Raw genomic sequence first — 22,177 nt, forward strand, 5'->3', positions numbered from 1 at the left:
TCAGAGCAAGGAAATAGAAGCCAAACAACAGACTGCCCAGGCATTGAACAGCAGGGGATGGGGCAGCTCTGCCAAGCTCAAACTGAGTGGCTCTCAGCATCATGTACAGAGTTCTAGGCTGTGTCGACTGCTGCATTTCAAACAGTCATCTTACCACGTGAGCCCGGGGAACCGTGGACAGTCAGCTGGGGTTCATGTTTTAGCTACATCCATGGAGTGAAGGGGAAGTCACTCTCCATTTAGCCATTTTGGAGTATGAATTATAAAGTGCTTAAGCCAACATATAAAATGAATAAAGTATCAGTGCCCTTATATACCACCACTTCAAACAAACAAAAAGTAGACACACATGCACACACACACACACACACTCCACAACAACCCAAAACAAAGAAACAAAACACCACAACCACCAGTAACAAATCCACCGAATCCATCCATCCATCACCACCAAGGATGTGATTTTTCTATTGCAGCTGAGACCTTCCAAAGTAAATCAACTCAAAGCACGTTCAATCAGATAACAAATGTATGTTAGATTGGATTGTAAATGTAATTAGCATTGATGTGAAGTCATTGGAAATACCAGTTTCCTGCTCTATGATAGGAGGTAAAAAAAATTAATTTTGTGCATTAAGTAATAAAGGAAAATATATTTAATAAAATGCTATAAAAATAATTACCATATTTGCTTTTAAGAAAAATATGCAGGAGAGAAGGGTATAGCTCACTGGTAGATCGTGTACTTAGCATGCACAAGGTCCTGGGTTCAATCCCCAGGATCTCTGTTAACTAACTAAATAAATAAACCTAATTACCTCCCCCATCACCAAAATAAAAAACAAACAAACAAAAAATACTTTGATCCGTATACCACATCAAAAAAAAAAAAAAAAGGACACAAATGAACTACTTATTATTTATAACTTAGATGATTGATTTCTTGAATATGTGTAAGTACATTTGACTGTCCTTTATGATTGGATTACCACATTCTGTTGATTCTTATTTTGTGGCTGGCTTTATTCCTTTGATAACTATGTAAGTTTAAAAAGCTAAAGCTCTAATCTGTTCTTAGAAACAATGATCAGTACACATATGTAAACTAATAAAAAGTGCAGTATATTGTATATATGTATTTACATGCAATATAATGTATATGTGCAAACTGTAATAATTCTATCTAATAAAACTGAAAAAGAAAAAAAAACCCAAAAAACAGTGAATGTGTAAGGTAATATAAAAAAAAGAAAAATACGTAAACTTACTACGGAAATAAAGTAGACCACAGATAAACTAATTGCTAACAATGTTTTTAATGCTTAATTGCTGATGGTGTAAGTTGAGCAAGAGGGTAAAAATATATTTTGAAAATTGATTAACTCAATGGAAAAAACTATTTAAGAAAGATTAAAAAAGAAGTGTGTTTTCATATGTAGCAAACTGTATATTCAGGTAATTTATAATTATTTCATATATATATACAGTTTTTTTCCTTCATCTGCAACATCATAACATGTGCCATCAGTATGTGTCTTCTGAAGCATCTTTGGAAGAAAGATCTCTCTTCAACTAACTCCTCATATATGCAGGTATTTTACCTGATTCGTTATGTGGGAGAAAGTGGTAGACTTTTAATTGGCCTCACCAAAGATCCTCTCTGAGAGATGTGTGGTGGGCAAAAACTGTTTCACAAGGAACAAAGGGAAATAAAATTTTTTTTTCATTTTTTTAATTGAATGTTTCAGGCATACAGCAAAATGATTCATTTATATTTATGTACATAAGTCTATTCTTTATCAGATTATTTCCCATTAGAGGTTATCACAAGACATTGAATATAGTTCCCTGTGCTAAAATTTTTTCAATCTTAAAATACTTAATGCTCCATCTCCCGTGGAAATAAATCAGTGGCTACTGGATTACTTCCTCCTACTTAGAGTTGTTTGAAATAAACTAAATTATTGGCAACTCGTGGTTATGTTTCTAGATATCTATCAGAAGCACAAAAGATTTACTGCCTCCCATAGGTAACTGGAGAATTCTGGAAAGAACCTTTTGGCAGGTTGCAGGAGGTCAGTCTGCGAAACTCCCTCCCCCAGCACAAAGGAGGCTTACCTCTCGCAGAAAGTGTGCAGACAGGGGAGAACCTTGGGATTCTTGTACCTCTCCAGGCATATACTGCAAATCAGAAACTGCTTGTCAATCTGCCGTACCACAGGACTTGGGATGTTGGTGGCTTCACTGGCCATCCTAGACCACTGACATGGGGGGCCGGCTGTCTTTGACCCTGCACGCTGCTGCTGTCAGACAGAAAAACCAAGATGGAAAAACATATGATAATCTATAAATGCAAATCAATCATAGGCTCATTCATTATACACTGTATTATGAATACAGGCAGAATTCCATGTCAGTGACCTCAGAATGACCATAATCAACCCTCCTCACTACAGACGGTGTACAGTGAGAGGCCTGTCTTGTAAATCAATAAAATAATCACAAGTTCACCACGCAAATAGGACAAATTAGAAGAAAGTATGTTGTACAAAGAGGGAGCTTGCTGGCTTTCAAAGCAGGGGCAGCTGAATGGAGGAATACTTACACAGCTGTACCTGTTCATGGCTTCAGCCGGGACTGTGTTTGAATCTATGTTTATAGTCTTATTAAAATACTACAGCCTAGATTATATATAATATAATATATAGACCATTATAGTCTACCTCACATAGAATGGTCTTATTAGGAGAAAATGTTTTCCCAAGTATTATACTTGAAGGGGCTCAAAATAAGCCACTTTGACATAAGGATTATTTTGAGCTGAAGGCAGTTGAGAAACCACAGATGAGGAAAAGCTCTCTGCCCTCTCCTATCTGCCTAAAAGTAGGGCACACATTTCCTATTTGTAAAGGAAGTTTTCCCCCAGTACCTCCATTAAAAAATAAATAATGAGGCAGGGGAGATATATAGCTCAAGTGGTAGAGCGCATGCTTAGGTCCTACATGAGGTCCTGGGTTCAATCCCCAGTACCTCCCTTAAAATAAATAAGTAAACCTAATTACCTCCCCCCGCCAAAAACAAAAACAAAGTAAAACAAACAAACAAACAAAAACACACAAGAAAAAAAAATGAAAATAAATATTTTAAAATATTAACTCAATAACATTCAATAAAATATAATATGTATTTTTTTCTTTTGGAAAAATGAAATATCAATAAAATGTGTACACCTTTTCTTCTGATATATGTCTTTTGTCACTTTAATTCACAGCCTTCGGTGACAGAACTTAAGATCAGAGAAGTTTTCCCTCCCCTACATACTGTTCATATGCAGGAATGGAATAGTTAAAATTTTAAATGAAAACCTTTGTATGTGGTTCAGAATATTTTCTTCAGAGCTAAAGATCTATAGACTTCATACTAAAATATATTTGCCATGGATCAGGGACAAAGTCTAGAGGTGGTCTTTATTATTTTAAGAAATCTCTACTGGTATCTGAGGGTCTGGTGAAGTGAATTAATTCAGAGGAGGTTTCAAAATGTGAGAGATCAGGCCAGAAAAGGAGACTTGGAAGAGGATAACAAAGAGAAAACGAAGGGCCTATGAAAGAATAAGGGAGGGAAGCGTCACCACATATAACACAGCCCCGTTTACCACCTTAAAGAATTTCTGGCTTCTATCCCAAAGCCCACCAAGGCTGAGCTAAAATTCACTTCTGAATTTTCTTAATATTTCTAAGGTGTCCACAGCCTCCCCCAATTCCCAACAGAAACACTGTTTCCAAAAAAAAAAAACAAAAAAAGAAATGTAGTTAATGTTCAATATGATCCTAGTCAGGAAGGAGTATTATTCCCATTCTACAGATTTTTAAAAACCGAGGCTCAGTTACGAAATTTGCCAGAATGTAAAACTATGACCTTTTCAGCTGCCGCACCTCCCTTGACCTTGTGTTTTAAGAAGGCTGTACTATGTATGGAAGCCGGGTTTTTATACATTTTAACTTGGCCTGGGACCTGTGTTTACAGAATTGACAATTCTATGCTTTCTAAAGGAAACCCTCTTTTCCAAATATAAATGATGGTTCTTCTTTCTCCCTATCAAATCACCAACTTTCAAAAAGTATGTCAACTTTTATCAAGACAATTATGCTATTTAGACATATTTGAGGAGAGTTACAAACATGATGCGCCTATTTTCCAGTTCTGTACCTTCTAGGTCAGGTCTCTGAAGAGCATGACTGATCAACAGATTGAGCTAGAGAAAGCACCTGCTGTACCAGAGGGTCACGTTCAAACAGGACTCGCTGCGTTAGTTAAGCAGTGTAGATGGGACATATCTAATTAGCCGGCATTATCTGCTAGGCTTTCGTAGACTGTCTCTCTACAGAACTATTGTAGAGAATGATATCCATTGATGGGATTAAATGGAACTCTTCTCCCAGGAAATCAAATGTTGGCACAGTCTTCTGCTTTCTTTAATCACATCCCTATGACATCAGAGTAGAGAAGGAATGGATTTGTCTGGCTTGAAGATAAGGAAACCAAAGCTGAGGGTTTAAATGACTAGCTCAAGGTCATCTGGTAAAATCGGTGACTCAGAAAGCTCAGATTTCAAGTTTTCTGCTTTATCTGATAAGTTGATGAGACCTAATCTTAAGCAAATTTAATACAACTGGTGTGTGTGTGTGTGACTTGAAAATTCTTATAAATTATAGAGGGCTCACTTCAGCAGCACTAACATTGGAATGATACAGAAGAGTGACTTGGGGGAAGAGATAAATTGAGAGTTTGAGTTTTGCAAATGTTAACTGCTATATATAAACATAGATAAAAACCGAATTTCTTCTGTATAGCACAGGGAACCATATTCAATATCTCGTAATAACCTTTAATGAAAAAGAATATGAAAATGAATATATGTACATATATGCATGACTGAGACATAATACTGTATGCCAGAAATTGACACACTGTAACTGACTGTACTTCAATTAATTAAAAAAAAAAAAGATTGGCTTCACAAATTTGTGAAGCGTGTCATATTTAAAAAAAAATCATATTGAACTTTTCAGTTAAAATGAAATTTTATTTTGAATAAGTTTTGAAATGTTCATATTACCCTTTGAAAGAATCAGTCATGCTGAGCACTGAACAAACAGAGAGAAAATATCATATTGGATTTTAGTCTTTTTTTTAACCTTAAAATTTTGGATTTTTGGCAAGGAAAAAAACATTTGTTTTAATCAAATTATAGACATTGACTAAACAAAATTTCCTAAGCTGACATTTTTATTCTCCAAAACAGAAATAAAAATATTTCACTCTAAGTTTCATTCTAATTTTAAGATAATTATTGTAGTGGGTGAAAGTAAGTCTTTGTTAGTACTGATAATTTATATGGTAAATTAAGTTAACTCATTAACACTAATTTAAAATCTTGACAATATTACAATCGGTCATAAGAGATCTGTTGAAGACATCTGGATTTTCAGGACCCCCAGAATCAACACAAAAGGATTCCAACCCCCAAAGATCCCCAACCCAAGACTCTGCCAAGATAATGATCTTTCCCTGAATATAACTGGATACACACAATAGAAAGAAATTTGATGACTCCTGAAGGGATAATGTGCTTAGAAGACTGGAGTCACAGAATGTGCTAATAAGCACCAGGGAAGCTTTCCATCCATCTGAATAAGCTGCCAGGAGTATACACAAAATATACAACAGCCTTTCATCAGAGCGCTTGGGCACAACCAGAAGTTTCTGGTCTGCTTGATTAGAAAAGTAGTCAATACTTATCTAGATTCTCAAATGTTCTCCTTTTCCCATCTTGGTTTCTGAAGTGTCAAAGAGCCTTCTCGCTCATATAACCAGCAGAAGTAAGTCCACGCTAATAGAGATCAGAATACAGAACTACTCTCGACTGGGGATCCACAGAACTAATTTCTGGAAAGACACGTGAAAACATGCCTGGGCTGGAGTCTGTCTCTGAAGGAGCCCAAACGGTTTGGGATGAAGGAACTAGCACCAGACACATTGACAAAAGTCCAACAGAAAGGAAAGGAAGCAGAAGCGAAGTCAGCAAGAGCCATTTTAAAACTATATAAATAGCCAACATTAGTGTAATATTGACATTATTACACTGAAATGTAACAGCTCTTGTGTGGGGAAGCTCAGGTTCCCCGTCGGTGGAAAACCAACAATCTTGCTTACAGAGGGGTTCACTCCCCTCTCCAGCTCTGTGCTTAACTGCACCTGCTCAATCTGACTGTTCTGTTTAAAACTGAAACTTGCCCCCAACCTCCTAGCACTGGCTACTCCGATCCTGCTCTATTTTTCCCCACAGCACTGGTCTCTTTCCAATATCGGGTGCAACATGTTTGTTTTGCATACTGTCTGCTCCCCCACCTCACTAGGATGTCAGATTCACGAGGGCAGGGACTTTTGTCTGATTGCTCTGCAGCAGTCCCGCCCCTAGACCTGTGCCCGCTACAGAGTAGACACTCTTTTTTTTGAATGGACTGAACAAATGAACTATATCATGGGAATAGACTCAGTTCCAGTAGCAGAGAAGAGCGGCACTTGCAAATTACAGGATAAAGAGCATGGGCATTACCGGTCATGTGACCATTTTCACTCGACATCAGACATGACCTGCCTTCCTGTGTGAGTCTAAAGCTTAGCAACATCAGCCCTGAGCCAGACAGTAAATATTTAGTGACATATTTCAACATATTCACAAATGCAGGAAAAGAAATTGAGAACTACTGAAGACGCACAGAAATAACACATAAATTCCTTATTAGTGGGGACTTGCCAACTGAACCCAGCTCGCGTGGGTAAGAACAATGTAGCAATCACGTCACACAATCCTCGGGCACAGAAAAATCCTGTCCCAGCATATCTTTCCCCATGTCATCCCTGGTATTTTGCCTGGCACCACTTTCTCGAATCTCCTACAACTTGGTGGTAATTACAACCAAATGGAAAAGAAGAACTCAATAGGAAGAGAAGAAATGAAAATGCCTGCGTCCACAGTTCTAAAGCTGAAACCACACTTCCCGCCCCACATGATATCATTTAGATCAGAAAACTATCCAAACCCTTAACTGCTAATACCAGAGTGGAGAGGAGCAGGGAGGGAGGCTGGCAGAGAAAAGACAGACTGAAAGCAGGATTCTGGAGGAGGGGAGAGAGCTGGTGAAAGCTTGTCTGGCTCGTCTAAGGAAACATGGTTGGGAAACAGGTCAAGAATCCTTCGGAAAATAAAGTTTTCACATGTGATTTGTGGGTAAGCATCTTTGTTTATACATCATCCTAAAGGCACTAGATTCCATTTCTATGACTTAATTTTATGGCCTTCCTGGTTAGGGCTTCTCTTGGTTGCCACTTAGCTGAATTTATTTATTAATATTGTTACTTTTTTTTATTGTTCTGGGGCCAATAACAATGGTGCGGATATGCTAAAATTAGCTTCCCAAGAAGCGAAAAATCTTCTGGTACATTTATAGAAAGGAGATCTTGAACCCATAGGATTATCTGTAACTCACAATGTGCTAGCTTTTACCTGCCCAAGCAGGTGGTCCCTAGAGCTCAAGGCACAGATTAAAATAGAATTTTCAAAACAAGGTCTTTTTAATTATTCAAATTTATGAGCATATTATTCACCTGCCATGGAGTTTGCATTGTTCTTGAGGACTCAACTAAAGGAAAGAAAAGAGGGCAATCTGCAGTGAAATAAAAACAGGGTGACCTATTTCTAGTTAAATCAAGCCTCTATCCCAGATGGGTCATTTTGTAAATTAGAAAAGCCACATGTAGGGGGAGGGTATAGCTCAAGAGGTAGAGCGCATGCTTAGCATGTAAGAAGCCCTGGGTTCAATCCCCAGTACCTCCTCTAAAAATAAATAAACCTAGTTACCTCCCCAATAAATACAATAATAAATAAAATACTTTTTAACAAAAGAAAGAAAAGCCAGATGCAATGTCTTTGTACAAAAGGTGTGAATGGGAAGAGGGAGAAGGGATGGGAGGGACTCAGGAGGTTTTTTAAAATTTTTTTGGGGGGGGGTTGTTTTTGTAGGGGGGTAATTAGGTTTATTTTATTTATTTGTTTATTTTAATGCAGGTACTGGGGATTGAACCCAGGACCTTGTGTGTGCCGAGCATGTGTTCTACCACTGAGCTGTAACTCAGCCCCCAGGAGACCATCTACTTTAACTTCTGTCTCCAGGGAAGGATGTGCCCAAGCTTTCCATGGTTTCTCCTTCTTTCCAGGGTCAAATGTATGACAACTTCCCTAAATTGCTGGGTTTTACCATTTGGAAACTGATTTTTAAGCCAAGCCTCCAGCTTGTCAATGGTATTTATGCCTGCTTCTCCTTCCTCTCTCCTTGGTAGAATAACTGTTTGCCATTCCCTTCTTTATAAAAATCCTCACCTTTGGTAGTCAGTTCTTAAATTTTGCTTTGGGTTTTCTAAGTGCCAGAAGGGTGTGTGTGATGGAGTGTTAAGTGGTCAGGCTAACTGGCACTCAGCCCACAATCCCCCAGGACAGTCAGGATGAGCAGGGTCTCCTCTCTCCTCCTCCATCACCTTGCCAAGTCTCTTCTCTTTCTTTCCTTGGGGACTACACAGAGAGGCTGCGTATTCCAGGAAAAAGCAGAGGGCAGCCGGGGCCCTAAGCTCTGGGAGTTGGGTAAGGTTAGTGAGAAGAGGGAAAAATTCATTCTACCTCAGAACTGCAAAAGACACAGGCCTACATCAGAGTAAACCCCTTCGTACCCCGGGTGGATAAGCAGCATATTATTTAAATCTGTTGTTGATTCGAATAAATATTTACTTAAATTAACAAGTTTTTGAGAATAATAAGAAGCAGGGGCGGGGCAGGGGGTTATAACTCAGTGGTAGAGCATGTTTTTGCTTAGCATGCATGAGTTCCTAGGTTCAATCCCCAGTACCTCCATTTAAAAATAAATAAATAAATAAAAATGAACATAAATACAAAACAGAAACTGACTCATAGACATAGAATACCAACTTGTGGTTGCCAAGGGGGAGGGGGCTGGGAAGGGACAGACTGGGAGTTCAAAATTTGTAGACACTGACAGGCATATGTAGAATAGATAAACAAGGTTATGCTGTATAGCACAGGGAAACATATAGATGATCTTGTGGTAGCTCACAGTGGAAAAAAATGCGACAATGAATATATGTATGTTCATGTATAACTGAAAAATCGTGCTCTATGCTGGAATTTGACACAACATTGTTAAATGACTATAACTCAATAAAAAAAGTTTTAAAAAAACACCACTTTCTACTTAACTAGTCTATGTACACTGTGAGGTTGGATTATATTATTTGAATTTGAATAAACAAACTAAGTCAAACATAAATAAATAAATAAATAAATAAACCTGATTACCTCCCTCCTCCTGCAAAAAAAAAAAAAAAAAAAAAAAAAGCAGCAGCAAAAAAAACCACAAAACTACACAAATGAAAAAAGAAGAAGCATTTACTGGAAGAACAGAAGCTATCTGAGAATATGAACATAGAACAGGGAAAAGTGGAAGAGGGCAGACAGACAAGCATGCAAAAAGCATCCTGAATGTCTCCTTCCGTGATGCTGTTTGAACATCCTGGCCTTCTTTTTCCTCAGTATTTGGTCTAATCTAAATCTCCAAATTCTAGAAGGACACCTGATCTGTTAAATTCAAACAATGTGCACAATCATTATATTCAAAGAACTTTAATAGCCAAGCCCGTTATAATGCATATTCACACTAAAATCCTTATATAATTAATAAAGGGGCCCAGATGGCATCAGATTAAAAAACAAAAAAAAAAGCAATTACAGGTGTGTGCAAATTAGAATTTTGCCACAGTTGGAGGTAATTCAGTCACATTTTTTTAAAAGAAAAAAATTGGTAGTAAATAATTTGGTAGCAATTTTTTTGGTAAGTTTAAAAGTATTTCTCTCCTATACATCTCAACAATACATACAATTGTTTGGTTAAAGTCTTCATTTTATCAGAGAAATAATGAAAAAAGGCACAAAGGAGTCTTAAAAACTAAGCTTAGTTAAATTTTTTAGAATTGTTACATATTTAGGATTTTTTTCCTACTTAATCAGGACAGATTAAAAAAAGTCATAAGTTTGGAGAAATTAATGTCTAAAGATATCCAAGTGAAGGACTTTTTTATTTTTCAGTAAGACAAAGAGTGAATATTTTTTACTGTATTTCACAAGCAACAAAATCCACTAAGCTCTTGTTACCATGTAAATAAAAAAAAATTAAGTCATCACAGGGTTATAATATTAACCGTGGTAAAAACGTATATAGACTTCGTTGTCCGTTTTATGCTGCATCCCTATTTCTTGAAACAGCACATTCTATTAGAGAACATTTTCACAATCAGCCATGTTTTAACCTTTCCAATTCCAATCCCTTGTGTCTTTCTAGGAGAAAACTGCAAAGAAATACGTAGAGGTTGGGGAAAGGCCACCATTCACATCCCTGCAGCAGAAAGCTGCTTTCTTGTTCCACAGCACACAGGAAACTTCTCATTGTGTGCTTGCTCGGGAGGGGCGTGCATTATTTAACGCCACAGTGGGTCAGGGAACAGAGCTGGTAAAGCATCTCCCTGAAAATAGTGAAAGGCACTAGAAAAGAGGTTCACAGTAGGCAGAAATGAATCCTGATACTTGAGAAATCGACTTAAGAATCTGGGCAAACAAACGGCTCTCCTTCCATATTCAAAGTAAAACAAGACTGAGAACAAAAAAACCTCTAATAATTGACTCAAGAGGAATAAAACTATTGTAAAATGGTCTAAGCCAAATAACCGAACTAATAATTTTTTAAATGCCTCATTCTGAATCTAGAAGTGTTCCTTAAAGCTCTGACACTGAAAGCATCTTTCCTTAAGACAGAAATATCATTTTACCTTTTGGTTCAGAAAGCCACTAATTAACATTCAATTTTTAGCTTAAATAGCCTTCCTACTTGTCTCCTATCCGCCCCCACCCTTCATAAGGAATAATGACAGGGTGGGGCATCATTGTAGAAAAAGCTCTCCGACACAAAAATGATACCCACTGTTTCAGGAAGCAAACCTAAGGTCCAACCCAAGTTGGGTATTTTTTCTCCCCCTTCTGTGTAATGCTGCCACTGAACTCCACCCAGATTTGAGCCTACTTCAAAGGCAGAGGGAGAAAATGCCGGAAATAAAAAACCCCAAATGATCTCCTGCATATTTTCTGATCATCAATGGCATTCAGAATTCTGAGGGTCGAGTCATGCATTATGAATGAATGGGTTTCCAATGGTAACTGGGAACCGTGGCACTCCACCCCAGGGTTCTCGAACAGAGGGCACGGTGGGGGAAGGGTCGAATCGCACATTCTCCACCCTGGGGTACCAAGGGAGGAGTCCTGCAAAATTTCATCCCCATCTTCGTACCCAAAAGGGAGACGCAGGGGGGAAAAATCTTATATTTAAAATAGACCGAGATACATATTAAAATAAAGACTAGTAAAAATCAAAATCTCATCAGATCACATTAGAAACTGGATGAGAAAAATCTTGCATGACTTTCTTCCCAGTCTAGTTAATTTGATGCCTTTGTTTAAGCAAAGAATGGGTCTCCCTATATCTTATAGTTAGAGCATACAGCATCACCAAGAGAGAGACGAGTTGGGGGTTCGGGGGCAGAAAAGAGCAGGAGAAATTAGTTATTCACCTGGCATAAGACGAAGCAATTCGAACATTTAAGACCTACCCATTTCTGCAGACAGACTAATTAACGAGGCGAAGAATTAAATCCTCCCCAGCCTGGCGCTGCAGCCCCGCGGCAACCCCAAAGAACAATGCGCATTTCTGTTAACATCTCAAGTTTGGAAGCACCATGCAAAGAGACTGGTTAAAATTCCCTACCATGCAGAGCAGCCATCATCAGAAGCCCAGCATATCTTCTGCTCTATGGAGTGATGTGCCAGCTCATGAACAGAACAGAAGAAGAGAAAAACGGAGGAAATAAGAGAAGGCTCAGAAAAGTCGGCAGGAATGTTTCTGGGTCATTAACAAGTGGGAGACCCCATTCGGTATTCAAAGCAATCAATCTTTATCTCACAGGACATCTTTTTCTCATTCAGCGTCTGTTGAAAAGACTGCAGCAAACCAAGCAAGGGATTATGGGATAGGGATGCAGCAGCGAGCTGCAATGAGATTCGTGGGTGGCTTGCTCTCCCCTCTGAGTCAGCAGTCAGCTGTTTCCACGCTCTCGTGCTGGGCCGCGAGGTCCACCACCAGGAGGGGACTGCACGGTTAACTGGAGGGAGAGGCAACCGGAGCCCACCTCCCCGCGCAACGCAGCCTGGACCCGCGAGGAGCTACAAATCGGAAAGAGGGCGTGCTGATCATCTAAAAGATGATGCAGTGAGAAAAGACTCCGGAAAGAAAATTAGGCATACGGGACCTCAGTCTGAAAAGTTCAAATTTAGAGGAGCGTTCTGGGGGAGAATGAGAGCGCACACGCACTTCCTTTAGTTAGGAAAAAAAAAAAGTGATGATGAGAGGGAAGAGTGGTAGAGTGCATGCTTAGCATGAACCAGTTCTGAGTTCCTGGGTTCAATCCCCACTACCTCTATTAAAAATAAATACATAAATAAGCCTAATTACCCTCCCCCAAAAGAGCGATGATCTATTTCCTTAGACTGTCCAAGCTTGAAACACAAATGCAAACTTAAAAAAATGCAAAACAGCCCGGTTCAACAAGCCTCTGCTACCTTTTTTCCCTTCTTGGTATTTACCCAGAAAGGGCCTATAAAATATAGGTCCTCAAAGTCAAATAATGCAAATGACATTTCCCTGCTTTTTGTGGTTCTAGTCATTCAGAGAAAACGCTTATAAGTCAACGTTTATTTGATTCAGGGAATGAACAGAACCTTTCGCTTTTCTGATGATGCAAAAGTTTTCAGTTAAAGGTTGAGAAACTTGTCGAACTTTATATATTTACATAATTTGATTTCTTATCAAGTCATTCAACTGATTTTAAAAAGGTTTTAGTATGATAAAAATGATCAGCAAGCAGCCATATAAAAACAATTAGATCTTCACATTACAAAAAATACCTTAGAACAAAAAAATCTTACATATCAGAATAGAATTCACAATAATCCCCTTTTCTACAGTGGAGGCAGGGAACCGTATTGCATTCTATTCCTTGGCTAGTTACTAGTTTAAAAGTAGACATGGGGGGGGAGGGTATAGCTCAGTGGTAGAGTGTGTGCCTAACATGCACAAGGTCCTGGGGTTCAATCCACAGTACCTCCATTAAATAAATGAATAAATACACCTAATTACCTCCCCACTACCAAAAATTTTTTTTAAAAGTAAAAAAAAAAAAAAAGACTCCTTTAAAAAAGTAGACACTAATCATTTTTATTTAAATAATAAAACTGAATTTGCATATTTGATTACATTAATATTAATCACATTCTTACTGCACAGTCATTGCAGTGAGCCCTGTGAAGGAGCACTCAGCTCTGCCGAGGGGAGGGAGGTCCGAGAGAATCAAGTGAAATTGACAGACCCAGGAAATGCAGACATGCCAGTTCTGACATGCTATTCCAGGTGGTACACAGTTCTCCAAAGCCCAGGTTAACACTCTGCTTTAGAAGCTTTGCTTTGTTTTTTAACAGCTTTATTGAGAGAGAATTCACATACCATACAATTCACCCATTTAAAGTGTACAGTTTAATAGCTTTTAGTATATTCACAGATGTGGGCAACCATCACCACAGTCCATTTCAGAACATTGTCATCACCTCAAAAAGCTGTATTCTTTAGGTATCCCCCCTACTTTCCTATCCCCCACAGTCCTAAGTAAGCACTAATCTACTTTCTGTCTTTGTAGACTTCCTATTCTGGGCTGTTACGTGAAAGGAATCATATAATACGTCATCTCAGGTGTCTAGCTTATTTCACTTAGTGTAACATTGTCAAGGTTCATCCCTGTTGTAGCATGTGTCAGTACTTCATTCTGTTATATGGTTGAAAAATATTCCATTGTATAGATATAACACATTGTGTTTATCCGTCTGTCAATTGATGAACATTTGGGTTGTTTCCACTTTTGGGCTATTCTGAATAATGCCGCTATAAACATTCATGTACATGCTGTTTGTGTGGACATGCGCTGTTTTAGAAATTTACAATTTAATTAGAAACACAGTCAGGCAAATCCCACTCGACTTTACAATGTCCTCTTCCTAAGACAGGCCAGCGCAAAGGTGACTGACTTGCTATGACAGGAGTCACTTCTTCTCACTTGTGTTTCTGAGCCCATCCCATTGCCAAATTCATCGAAAGCTGGTCACTCCCCAGCACGTCTCTCTCCTGATCTCTCTCCTTCTGGTCCCCAACTCAACTCAAACTGGGGCATACAACTGGAGCGAGTCTCTTTTCTTACGAAGATGGCAGAGAAGTGGGAGGGATCCTTAGTCTTGTTGCCGGGCTTGGAGTCGGAGAATGTTCACCTACTCACTCAGTCACTCATTCCAATGGACACGTACTGAATGTCTAGCGTGAGCCAGGCACGGTGCAGGCACTGAGGACACAGAGAAGAATCTAATGGTTTCTCAGCCCTCAGGAAGATCACAGTCGAGCGTGGGAGAGGGATTAGTAAGCGGGCAATTGCAACTAGAAGTGGTAAGTGCCTTGACTGGTGGTAGTGGCTGTTGGTATAGAATGGCTCAGTTTCTTTCTGAGTTGGAGTTTGCTTGTATTGAAACCTCATGAAGCCAGACTGGGGCCACAAGAGCAAAGAGCCCAAGATCCCTGGGGCTGGTTCCCCGTACAATCTTGGAGCTGACTTCTAGGAGCTGTCCTGTCCCTCCCTTCCAGAAAATAAACATGAGGGATTAACTGTGTTTCCCTTCCAGAGAATAAACATGAGGGATTAACTGTCATCACCCAGTTTGACTACGATGCACGCTGGGGAAGTATACAGAAAGGACATGTGCATAAGAACTGGATATGTGCTAACTAAAGTGGGTTTGGCAGGATCCTGGGAGAGAGGGAAATCTGAAATTACTGACCATGTATTATGTGCCAGGTTCACTCCAAGCCCTTTATATACGGCCGATCTATCCCCAATCACAGGCATTTCTCCTAGAAAATAAACTCCTTAGGACATCATATAAGGCCATTTATGATCTGGCCTCTGCCTTCTTCATTTTTTTCCCACTTTCTGTTCTCCCCATTCACACTTTGGTTCCTCAGTCATGTCCCCATGCATTTTTGAGCATTGGTTCTCAACCAGGGAAGGGCACGAACCCCCTTGATGGAGTGGGAGGGTATGCATTTGGAAATGAGAAGGGGCATTTCTGGCTGTCACATTGATGGTGTGTTTGCAGGCTGTGGGCAGAGACACTTAGTGCCTGGAGGGAGGGATGCCAGCCAGCCTTCCTCCAATGCATGGGAGAGTCTCATGCAAATACGTGTCCCCACATATTGCCAAGAGCACCCACTTTGAGAAACACTGTTCTCTAGGCTCACATGCTATTTGTCCTGAGAGGAATGCTCATCCTCTCCGGACTCCTTCCCCTGATTAACTCCTTCAGATCGTCCAGAACTCAGCAAAGACACCAGGCACTCTAGGAAGGATTCTCTGCGACGCCTCCAATCCCAGACCCTCCCACGCCTGTCTGGATTGGGTGTCATCACCATATGCTTCCAGAATTCTTGCTGAAAAGGACTGACAGCTCCATGTTTTACCTCGAACTCCTCAGTCCCTATGCAGTGCCTGTCACATAATAAGTAGATGAGGAATGATGGAAGGCCTTCTACAAATGGATGAGTGACATAACATGATGTATGGGTAAACACGCATCTCAGAACTGGAGAAGAGCCGGATGAGACACCATTAGGGAAAGGCAATTCTTCACATCTGCTTGGTGGTTTAGAATGTAGAAAGCACCTTCATAATACAAAGCAAAGCAAACCCAGAGACAGAGCAGATGGTATTATTATTTTAGTGGAAACTGAGGTTATGGGACCAGCCCAGAGTGGAGCAGCCACTATGCAGTAGAGGTGACTTCAGGCTTTGTGACTGGCAGAGTTCCCCTTTCAATGGGCCACGATGCCCTTCAAGGATGGGCAAGAGCAGCGACAGCTACCAGACAATTCTGCAGTGGAACAAAGCCAGTTGATCAGGGAGGTGACATGAGAATTCATCTCATTTCAGTGAGAGATGAATATAATCAACTAGGAAGAGACAGCCCGAAATCAGGAACCTATAAAGTCTGCCTAATGCAAGCGTCATTTAGGTTTGTTTTTTTCCCTTTCTTTGCTTTCAAAGACCTCTATGAAAATTGTGCCTAAATGGTCTTCTGAAAGAAGATGGTAAGGAACAGTTACTTCCAGACTTCAATTCAGGTCTGAGTGATTGGAGAAGAGATATTGTTATGCTGGATTTCACTGGTCAGCATGCCGGGCGTGACCCCTCAGAACCAGCCTCTTCCCACCAGTCCAGACCCATTGTGATCAGTTTGGGTAAGTGGTTTGGGTTGGACCCCAAGAGGTTCCTTCCCCTCCACTGGCAGAGGTCCTGGGGAGAAACCCCTCCCCAACATTGGGGGTTAAGGGCCATTCTTCAGTGGCTTTGGGGAGGTCCTAGACCAAACAGAACTGTTTGAAAATAACAGTGATGAAACAGAAATGACCTGCCCTTCAAGTGTCCTTAAGAAGAGAGATGGTCCAAGTTGGCCTTAACCTAGTGGGGTTATATGGATAAAAACAGATTAACCAGGGCACCAGCTGACAAAGTTACAGCCCGAGAACTCACACCAGAACTGGCCTGGCCTTGGGGTTACCACTTAATATTAAACATTTCACAAATAATTATGTGCCAGGTGGTGTACCAGGCACTGATGACACAAAAATAAATAAGACATCAGTAGAACCTCTCAAAAATCACTCCTGGGGACAGAGTTGCCTGCTTCCAAGTCACAGGCATGTTGACTGGGTGTCATGTGTCAAGATAGTCCTTCCCAGACAGGCAGAGTCTTGCAGTAAAGGTGACCCAGATCGAGCACTCTGACTCCCCATCTGGTATTCCCTCCAGATGCCTGTGTGTTTCTACAAGGTGCTGCCCCATATCCACGACATAATCCAGGTGTGGCTGCCCAGCACAGAAGACAGTGAGACCCATCCCTTCCCCTGATCTCGGCCTTATCCTTTTATCATGACCTCTGTGTTCACCCTATCTTTCCTGGCACTTTTGTCATGTTGGATCATAGGGAACATATAACTACAATCTATGTCTAACAACTCCATCAAAAAAGGAATTCCAATTGGTCGGGTATCATTTATTCTCAAGGAACCCAGGATGCTTCCTTTTCTAGGTGCTTGGAAACCATCCCATTAATATTCCTCTATAAAATTATGTTTGATAGAGTTTCTTTGCCTACAATTTGTGGCTGTGAGCTTTGTAAATAAAAAGTATACTTGCCTATCTCCAGTCTTTAAGAAATTCCCCTTTTCCCTAAGATCTCATAAAAATCCAGGTCTAGGATGTGGCTATCTGTGCTCTGCATCCTTTCAAAAACTTGGAATATCATTTGTTGAAGCCAGAGGACTTAAAATGTATGGAGAGCAACTGAATTTTCTATTTTTACCTACTGTATTTGTTCCCTAGGGGTGCTAAAACAAAGTACCATAGACTGGGATGAATTATAACAAAAAAGATTTATTCCCTCATGCTTTGGGGGGCTAGAAGTACAAAAATCAACGTATTGGCAGGGTCAAGCTCCCTCCAATGATTCCAGGGGACGATCCTTCCTTATCTCTTCCGTTATCTTATAGCCCCAGCATTCCTTGGCTGGTAGGTACCTCACTCCAATCTCCACCCCTGCTGTTACATGGCCACCTTCTCCCTGAACATACCTGTCTTCACGAGCCACTCCCTGCCCTGTCTCTGTTTTTCCTTCTCATAAGGACACCTGTCATTGGATGAGGGCCCATCCCTATAGCATATAAGCTCATCTTAACTAGCTACATCTGCAAAGATCTTATTTCTAAATAAGGTCACATTCATAGGTACTGGGGTTTGGGACTTTCACACCTCTTTTTGAAGGACATAATTTGACCCATAACATCTACTGTGGGTAAAAGGCTAACGTGAGGCCTGGGCTGACCCAGGCCCACCTGAGAATGACCTGGCCTTCCTACAGCACTGGTCTCTCAAAAGCAAAGTTGAGAAAAATGGAGAATGCTCCATCTGCCTTGTTTATGATGTGCATTAGAGGAGCTGTCCGGTGCTTACATAATTAGGATGGCATAAAAGATTGGCGGGAAAAAGGCTCTATGACTTGTATGTGTCAAGGTGAGTCCCACACACCTTGGCTTTCATCCTTCGTACATACCCGAAGTGGGTGAGGGGGAAAAGAAGCTTCTGGGCCTCCCAGTGAGATGCACGTGCTGTATCTCTTGCTTTGTATCCTTTGCCAGTGCTTACTAACCATATTATTAAATTAAAGCCTCTTGGTGTCTTGGGAGTCTGACTGGCAGCTTGAACCCACGACCGCAGGTGTGCTGGCCTGCCCAGGTCTGAGTTCTTTCTTATGAGGCTTCAGAAGCCCCTTCTCAGCCTGAAGATGTCCTTTACAGAGAAGACCCAAGCAAAACACAAGGTTCCGCGATCCCTCATACACCACACCGGAGCAGCATGCTACCCTCGCCTTATTCTTTGTCTTGCTCTCTGACAAAAATATCAAAAGCAAGCAAGCAAACAGCTCTTTTGTTTTGCCAGTGTTTGGCCTGGCTAATTTTAAGCTGACTGCCTGTCCGGAGTATACCCGGAAGGTAACTTCCCAGCCCTAACTCCGGATCCTCAGTTAGACTGATGTCCACACGGATGAGCACATCAGTACCAGGTGTTGTTTTTTCTCTAAAGCAGTTTCACCGTCACAATTTTCATCTGGACAATTAAATTCACGGCGGTGCCAAGTTCCTGCTTGCCTCAGCGGCTCACGGGGTTTAATTAATCAGTGCAGTGGTTCTGACTGCCAGGTTGGAATTTGGAGTCAGGGATTCTAGGCAGCAAATTTCCCTCGGTGACGGCCCTGCCGAGGCCAAGGATAAGGCTGAGGCCGAGGCCAGACCTGAGCTGGGCGGGGCAGAGCCGGGACCGACAGGCGCCGGGAGCCGGGAGGTGGCCGATGTGGGTGCGCCGCTAATAATGCCTGACTGGACGCGGACTTCCTCTTCCCCGCACTCCTTCCTCTCTGTCCCACGAAATGGATTATTTTTTAACCGACATGCAGTTCAGAGACAACCTTCAAAAAGTTCATGCTGTTGACAAAATAATTCTGCTTCTAGAACTCTAGTCTACGGTAACAATCACACACACGGGCCAACCTCCCGCAGCCCTGGCTTCCCAGACCAGCCGGAGCCCCGAGAGCATTCACCGGTCCCACCGCCCGCCTGGCGGTGGTTTCCATGGCAACAGACTCGTCCCCCAGGCAGCGTCCTCCACAGAGATGTCCGCGGCTCTGCTCACATTCTGAATCTTTTTCCCCCTACCCGGGGAGTTTTCTTTTCTGACCTTATTTCTCACCGGGAGACAGGACCACTGTATAAAATAACTGATTTAAGTGGTGGCGATGGCAGCGCCAGGGACGGGGAGGGGCGCAGAGGGAGAGTCAGGCCTTTTTATGCAGTGACAGCAGTAAAGGCTGTGAGCTGGGGGATCGCCCAGACCTGCCCCCTCGGCTGATGTGGGTGCGCCCCCTGCGGCCCTTTCCATCCCCTGGGACTGCGGGTCTCCCGCCTTCCGGCCCGGCAGGTTTCCCTGTCTGAGCTCACGTGACCAAGGTGCCACAGAGTCAGGCTGGGACTTTCTCCCGTTAACATGCCTGAGTTTCCTGAAGACTTCTAGGGCTCGGTTCTTTTAACCCAGAGGGTGGTACTAAAGTCGGAGTCCAGGCATCTTGGCCGGGGGAGATAATCTGAGGATGGCGGAACTTGACATCACCCGGAGGAGGCTGCCTCCCCCGTACCTGTAATCAGGAGAGAGCATTTTCTTAAGCACCATATGTGGCATCACACCACACTGGTCACCTGGATTAGAATCATATTAGGAATCTCAGCAAGAAGTTGTAATTAAGGCACAGGCTCTGGAGACACATCTGTATTTGCTCTACATTCAGGCTGCTCATTGCCTCTGTAATCTCATTTGTAAACCATCGCCTCATAAGGCTGTGGTGATGATTGAATGCTATAGGAGTAAGTGCCTTGGCACCATGCTCAGTGCACCGCAAGTCTCAAGTAACTGTGACCAGAAGCCGTGTGGGGCGGTGGTGGAGAGTATGGGCCTTAGTGCCAGGGTGGATTTGAGTTCTGGCTCTGCCACTTAAGACTTGGAGTAGGTAATTTAACCTCTCTGTGCCTCAGTTTCCTCATCTGTATAATGGGGATAATAATGGGTTATTGTGAGAAGGAAATAGATTAGTCTATGAAGAGAACCTACCCCACCCAGTACCTGACATGCAGCAAGCAGTTAGTCAGGTATTGCTAGGGTAGTGGTACTAGCAGTCCTGCCACTACTAGATTTGAGTTCCTTTGGGAAAAATGATTCCCTTTTGGATTCCTAGAACCTAGCCCCTACAGCTTCAATAAACATTTTTTTTGATGAATGAATGGATTAATAATGTACTACTCGGTGGGTTGGGTGGTTACAGCTCAGTGGTAGAGCATGTGCTTAAAATGCACAAGGTCCTGGGTTCAATCCCCAGTACCTCCATTTCAAAAATAAAAATAAAGTAACTATTTAAAAAATAATATACTACTCCCTATTAATTCTTTTCTTATACCAACTAAAATAAACCATTAAATAAGAGTGGGCAGAATCATGCAAAATCAGAAATGCGCTATCTGTTCACTTTTATCGTCCTGGCAGCACACCGCCTCCACTGGCCTGTCACCCACTTAGCAGGGTATCTCCCGGCTGGCTTTGACACAGCTGAGAAAGAGACTGCAGTGCTACTTTGTTGCTCTTGGTGAGTCCTCACACCAACTCCTAATCACAGGTCAGTCCCGGAAAGGAAGGGGGGTCTCTGCTCCAAGCCCACCTGCACCTGAAAGAAAGAGCCCTGGTACTTTCTGCTGGTCATCGGCCAGTGGGAACGAGTCCTCATGGGCCAGCTCTGGCCTGGGGAGTCAGCAGCCTTCTTGGAAAGATAAGAAGAGAAAGGATTCCTTCTGGCACCTTTGCAGAGTCCAGGTTTTTCCCTTTGATGGAGCTCACCATCTCTGGATGTGAGGATGGGAGGCCTCGCTTTCATGTCCTCCTCTGAATGCACGTGCTCTAAAGCAAACACCCACTCACCCAGCCTTTTCCTGAAGTGGCTGGCAATGTGTCTGGGCTGGGTGCCAGGAAGCCACAGTGACACCCGGGGTGAGGGGAGCAGGGGCAGGCAAATAGGAGGAGCTAGGCTTACAGCAGAAGAGGTGTGCAGGCCGGTCAGGTTGGGCCAGGACAGGGTGAGTCACCTTGGTTCCAGGTGGAGTCATCGCTGTCCTGAGGGCCAGTGCAGGGGAAGCCGGACTCCTCCTTGATAATGTCTTTCCTCTTCCTGTCTCCCTTCTTCCCCTATTCTCCTGCCTTCTCCTGACTCCCCACCCACTTCCTTCATTCAAACAGCTTTTAATTTAGCTCTACCATGTACTAGGCATTGTGCTGGGGTCCACAGTCAGTCGCCAACTTTAAGGAATTGGTGTGCTCTCATGAGAGACAAAGTCTCAGTGAAACATCAGTTACATTAATAAAAATGAAAACAAGTGTGATATCAAATAAGCAGTCTTTATCTGTGCCCTCCACCACAGACCCAGCCAGCAAGGATGCTCGGAGGTGTCAGTCCAGCCACCTGGAATGCTGTTCCATGGTGGATGGTGTTCCTGACTCTGGAATCAGACAGATGTGTGTCCATATCCCAGCTCCGACCCTGACTGGCAGATTGATTTGGGGAAATTATACCACCTGCCTGACTCTCCTTTTCCTCATCTGTTAAAAGGCGATAGAAGAGTTACACCTTGTAGGGTGGTTACAAGGATGAACTAAGCTGATGCCTGAAGGATGCTGAGCCATGCCTGGCATGCAGTAGGACTCA

General features: G+C 42.0%; 1 protein-coding gene and 1 non-coding gene across 10 annotated transcripts in view; one reads left to right on the forward strand and one right to left on the reverse strand.

Moving 5' to 3' along the window:
* TRIM2 (tripartite motif containing 2) overlaps nt 1–22,177 on the reverse strand; it is a 161,841-nt gene that overhangs the window by 49,466 nt on the left and 90,198 nt on the right. For 4 of the 9 annotated variants that reach the window (XM_064489100.1, XM_064489333.1, XM_010992523.3 and 1 more), the window contains exon 2: nt 2,119–2,303. In XM_064489100.1, the coding sequence (XP_064345170.1) occupies nt 2,119–2,303 (185 nt within the window). Of the gene's footprint in view, nt 1–2,118; nt 2,304–11,942; nt 12,638–22,177 lie in introns of those variants that run through there. The other 5 variants (XM_031464487.2, XM_031464483.2, XM_031464507.2 and 2 more) reach the window with 4 other exon arrangements.
* Nucleotides 20,739–20,811, forward strand: TRNAF-AAA (transfer RNA phenylalanine (anticodon AAA)). Its single transcript has one exon. It is a non-coding gene; the product is annotated as a tRNA-Phe (tRNA).

This window comes from Camelus dromedarius, chromosome 1 (genome assembly GCF_036321535.1).
Source record: "Camelus dromedarius isolate mCamDro1 chromosome 1, mCamDro1.pat, whole genome shotgun sequence".
Classification (NCBI taxonomy): domain Eukaryota; kingdom Metazoa; phylum Chordata; class Mammalia; order Artiodactyla; family Camelidae; genus Camelus; species Camelus dromedarius.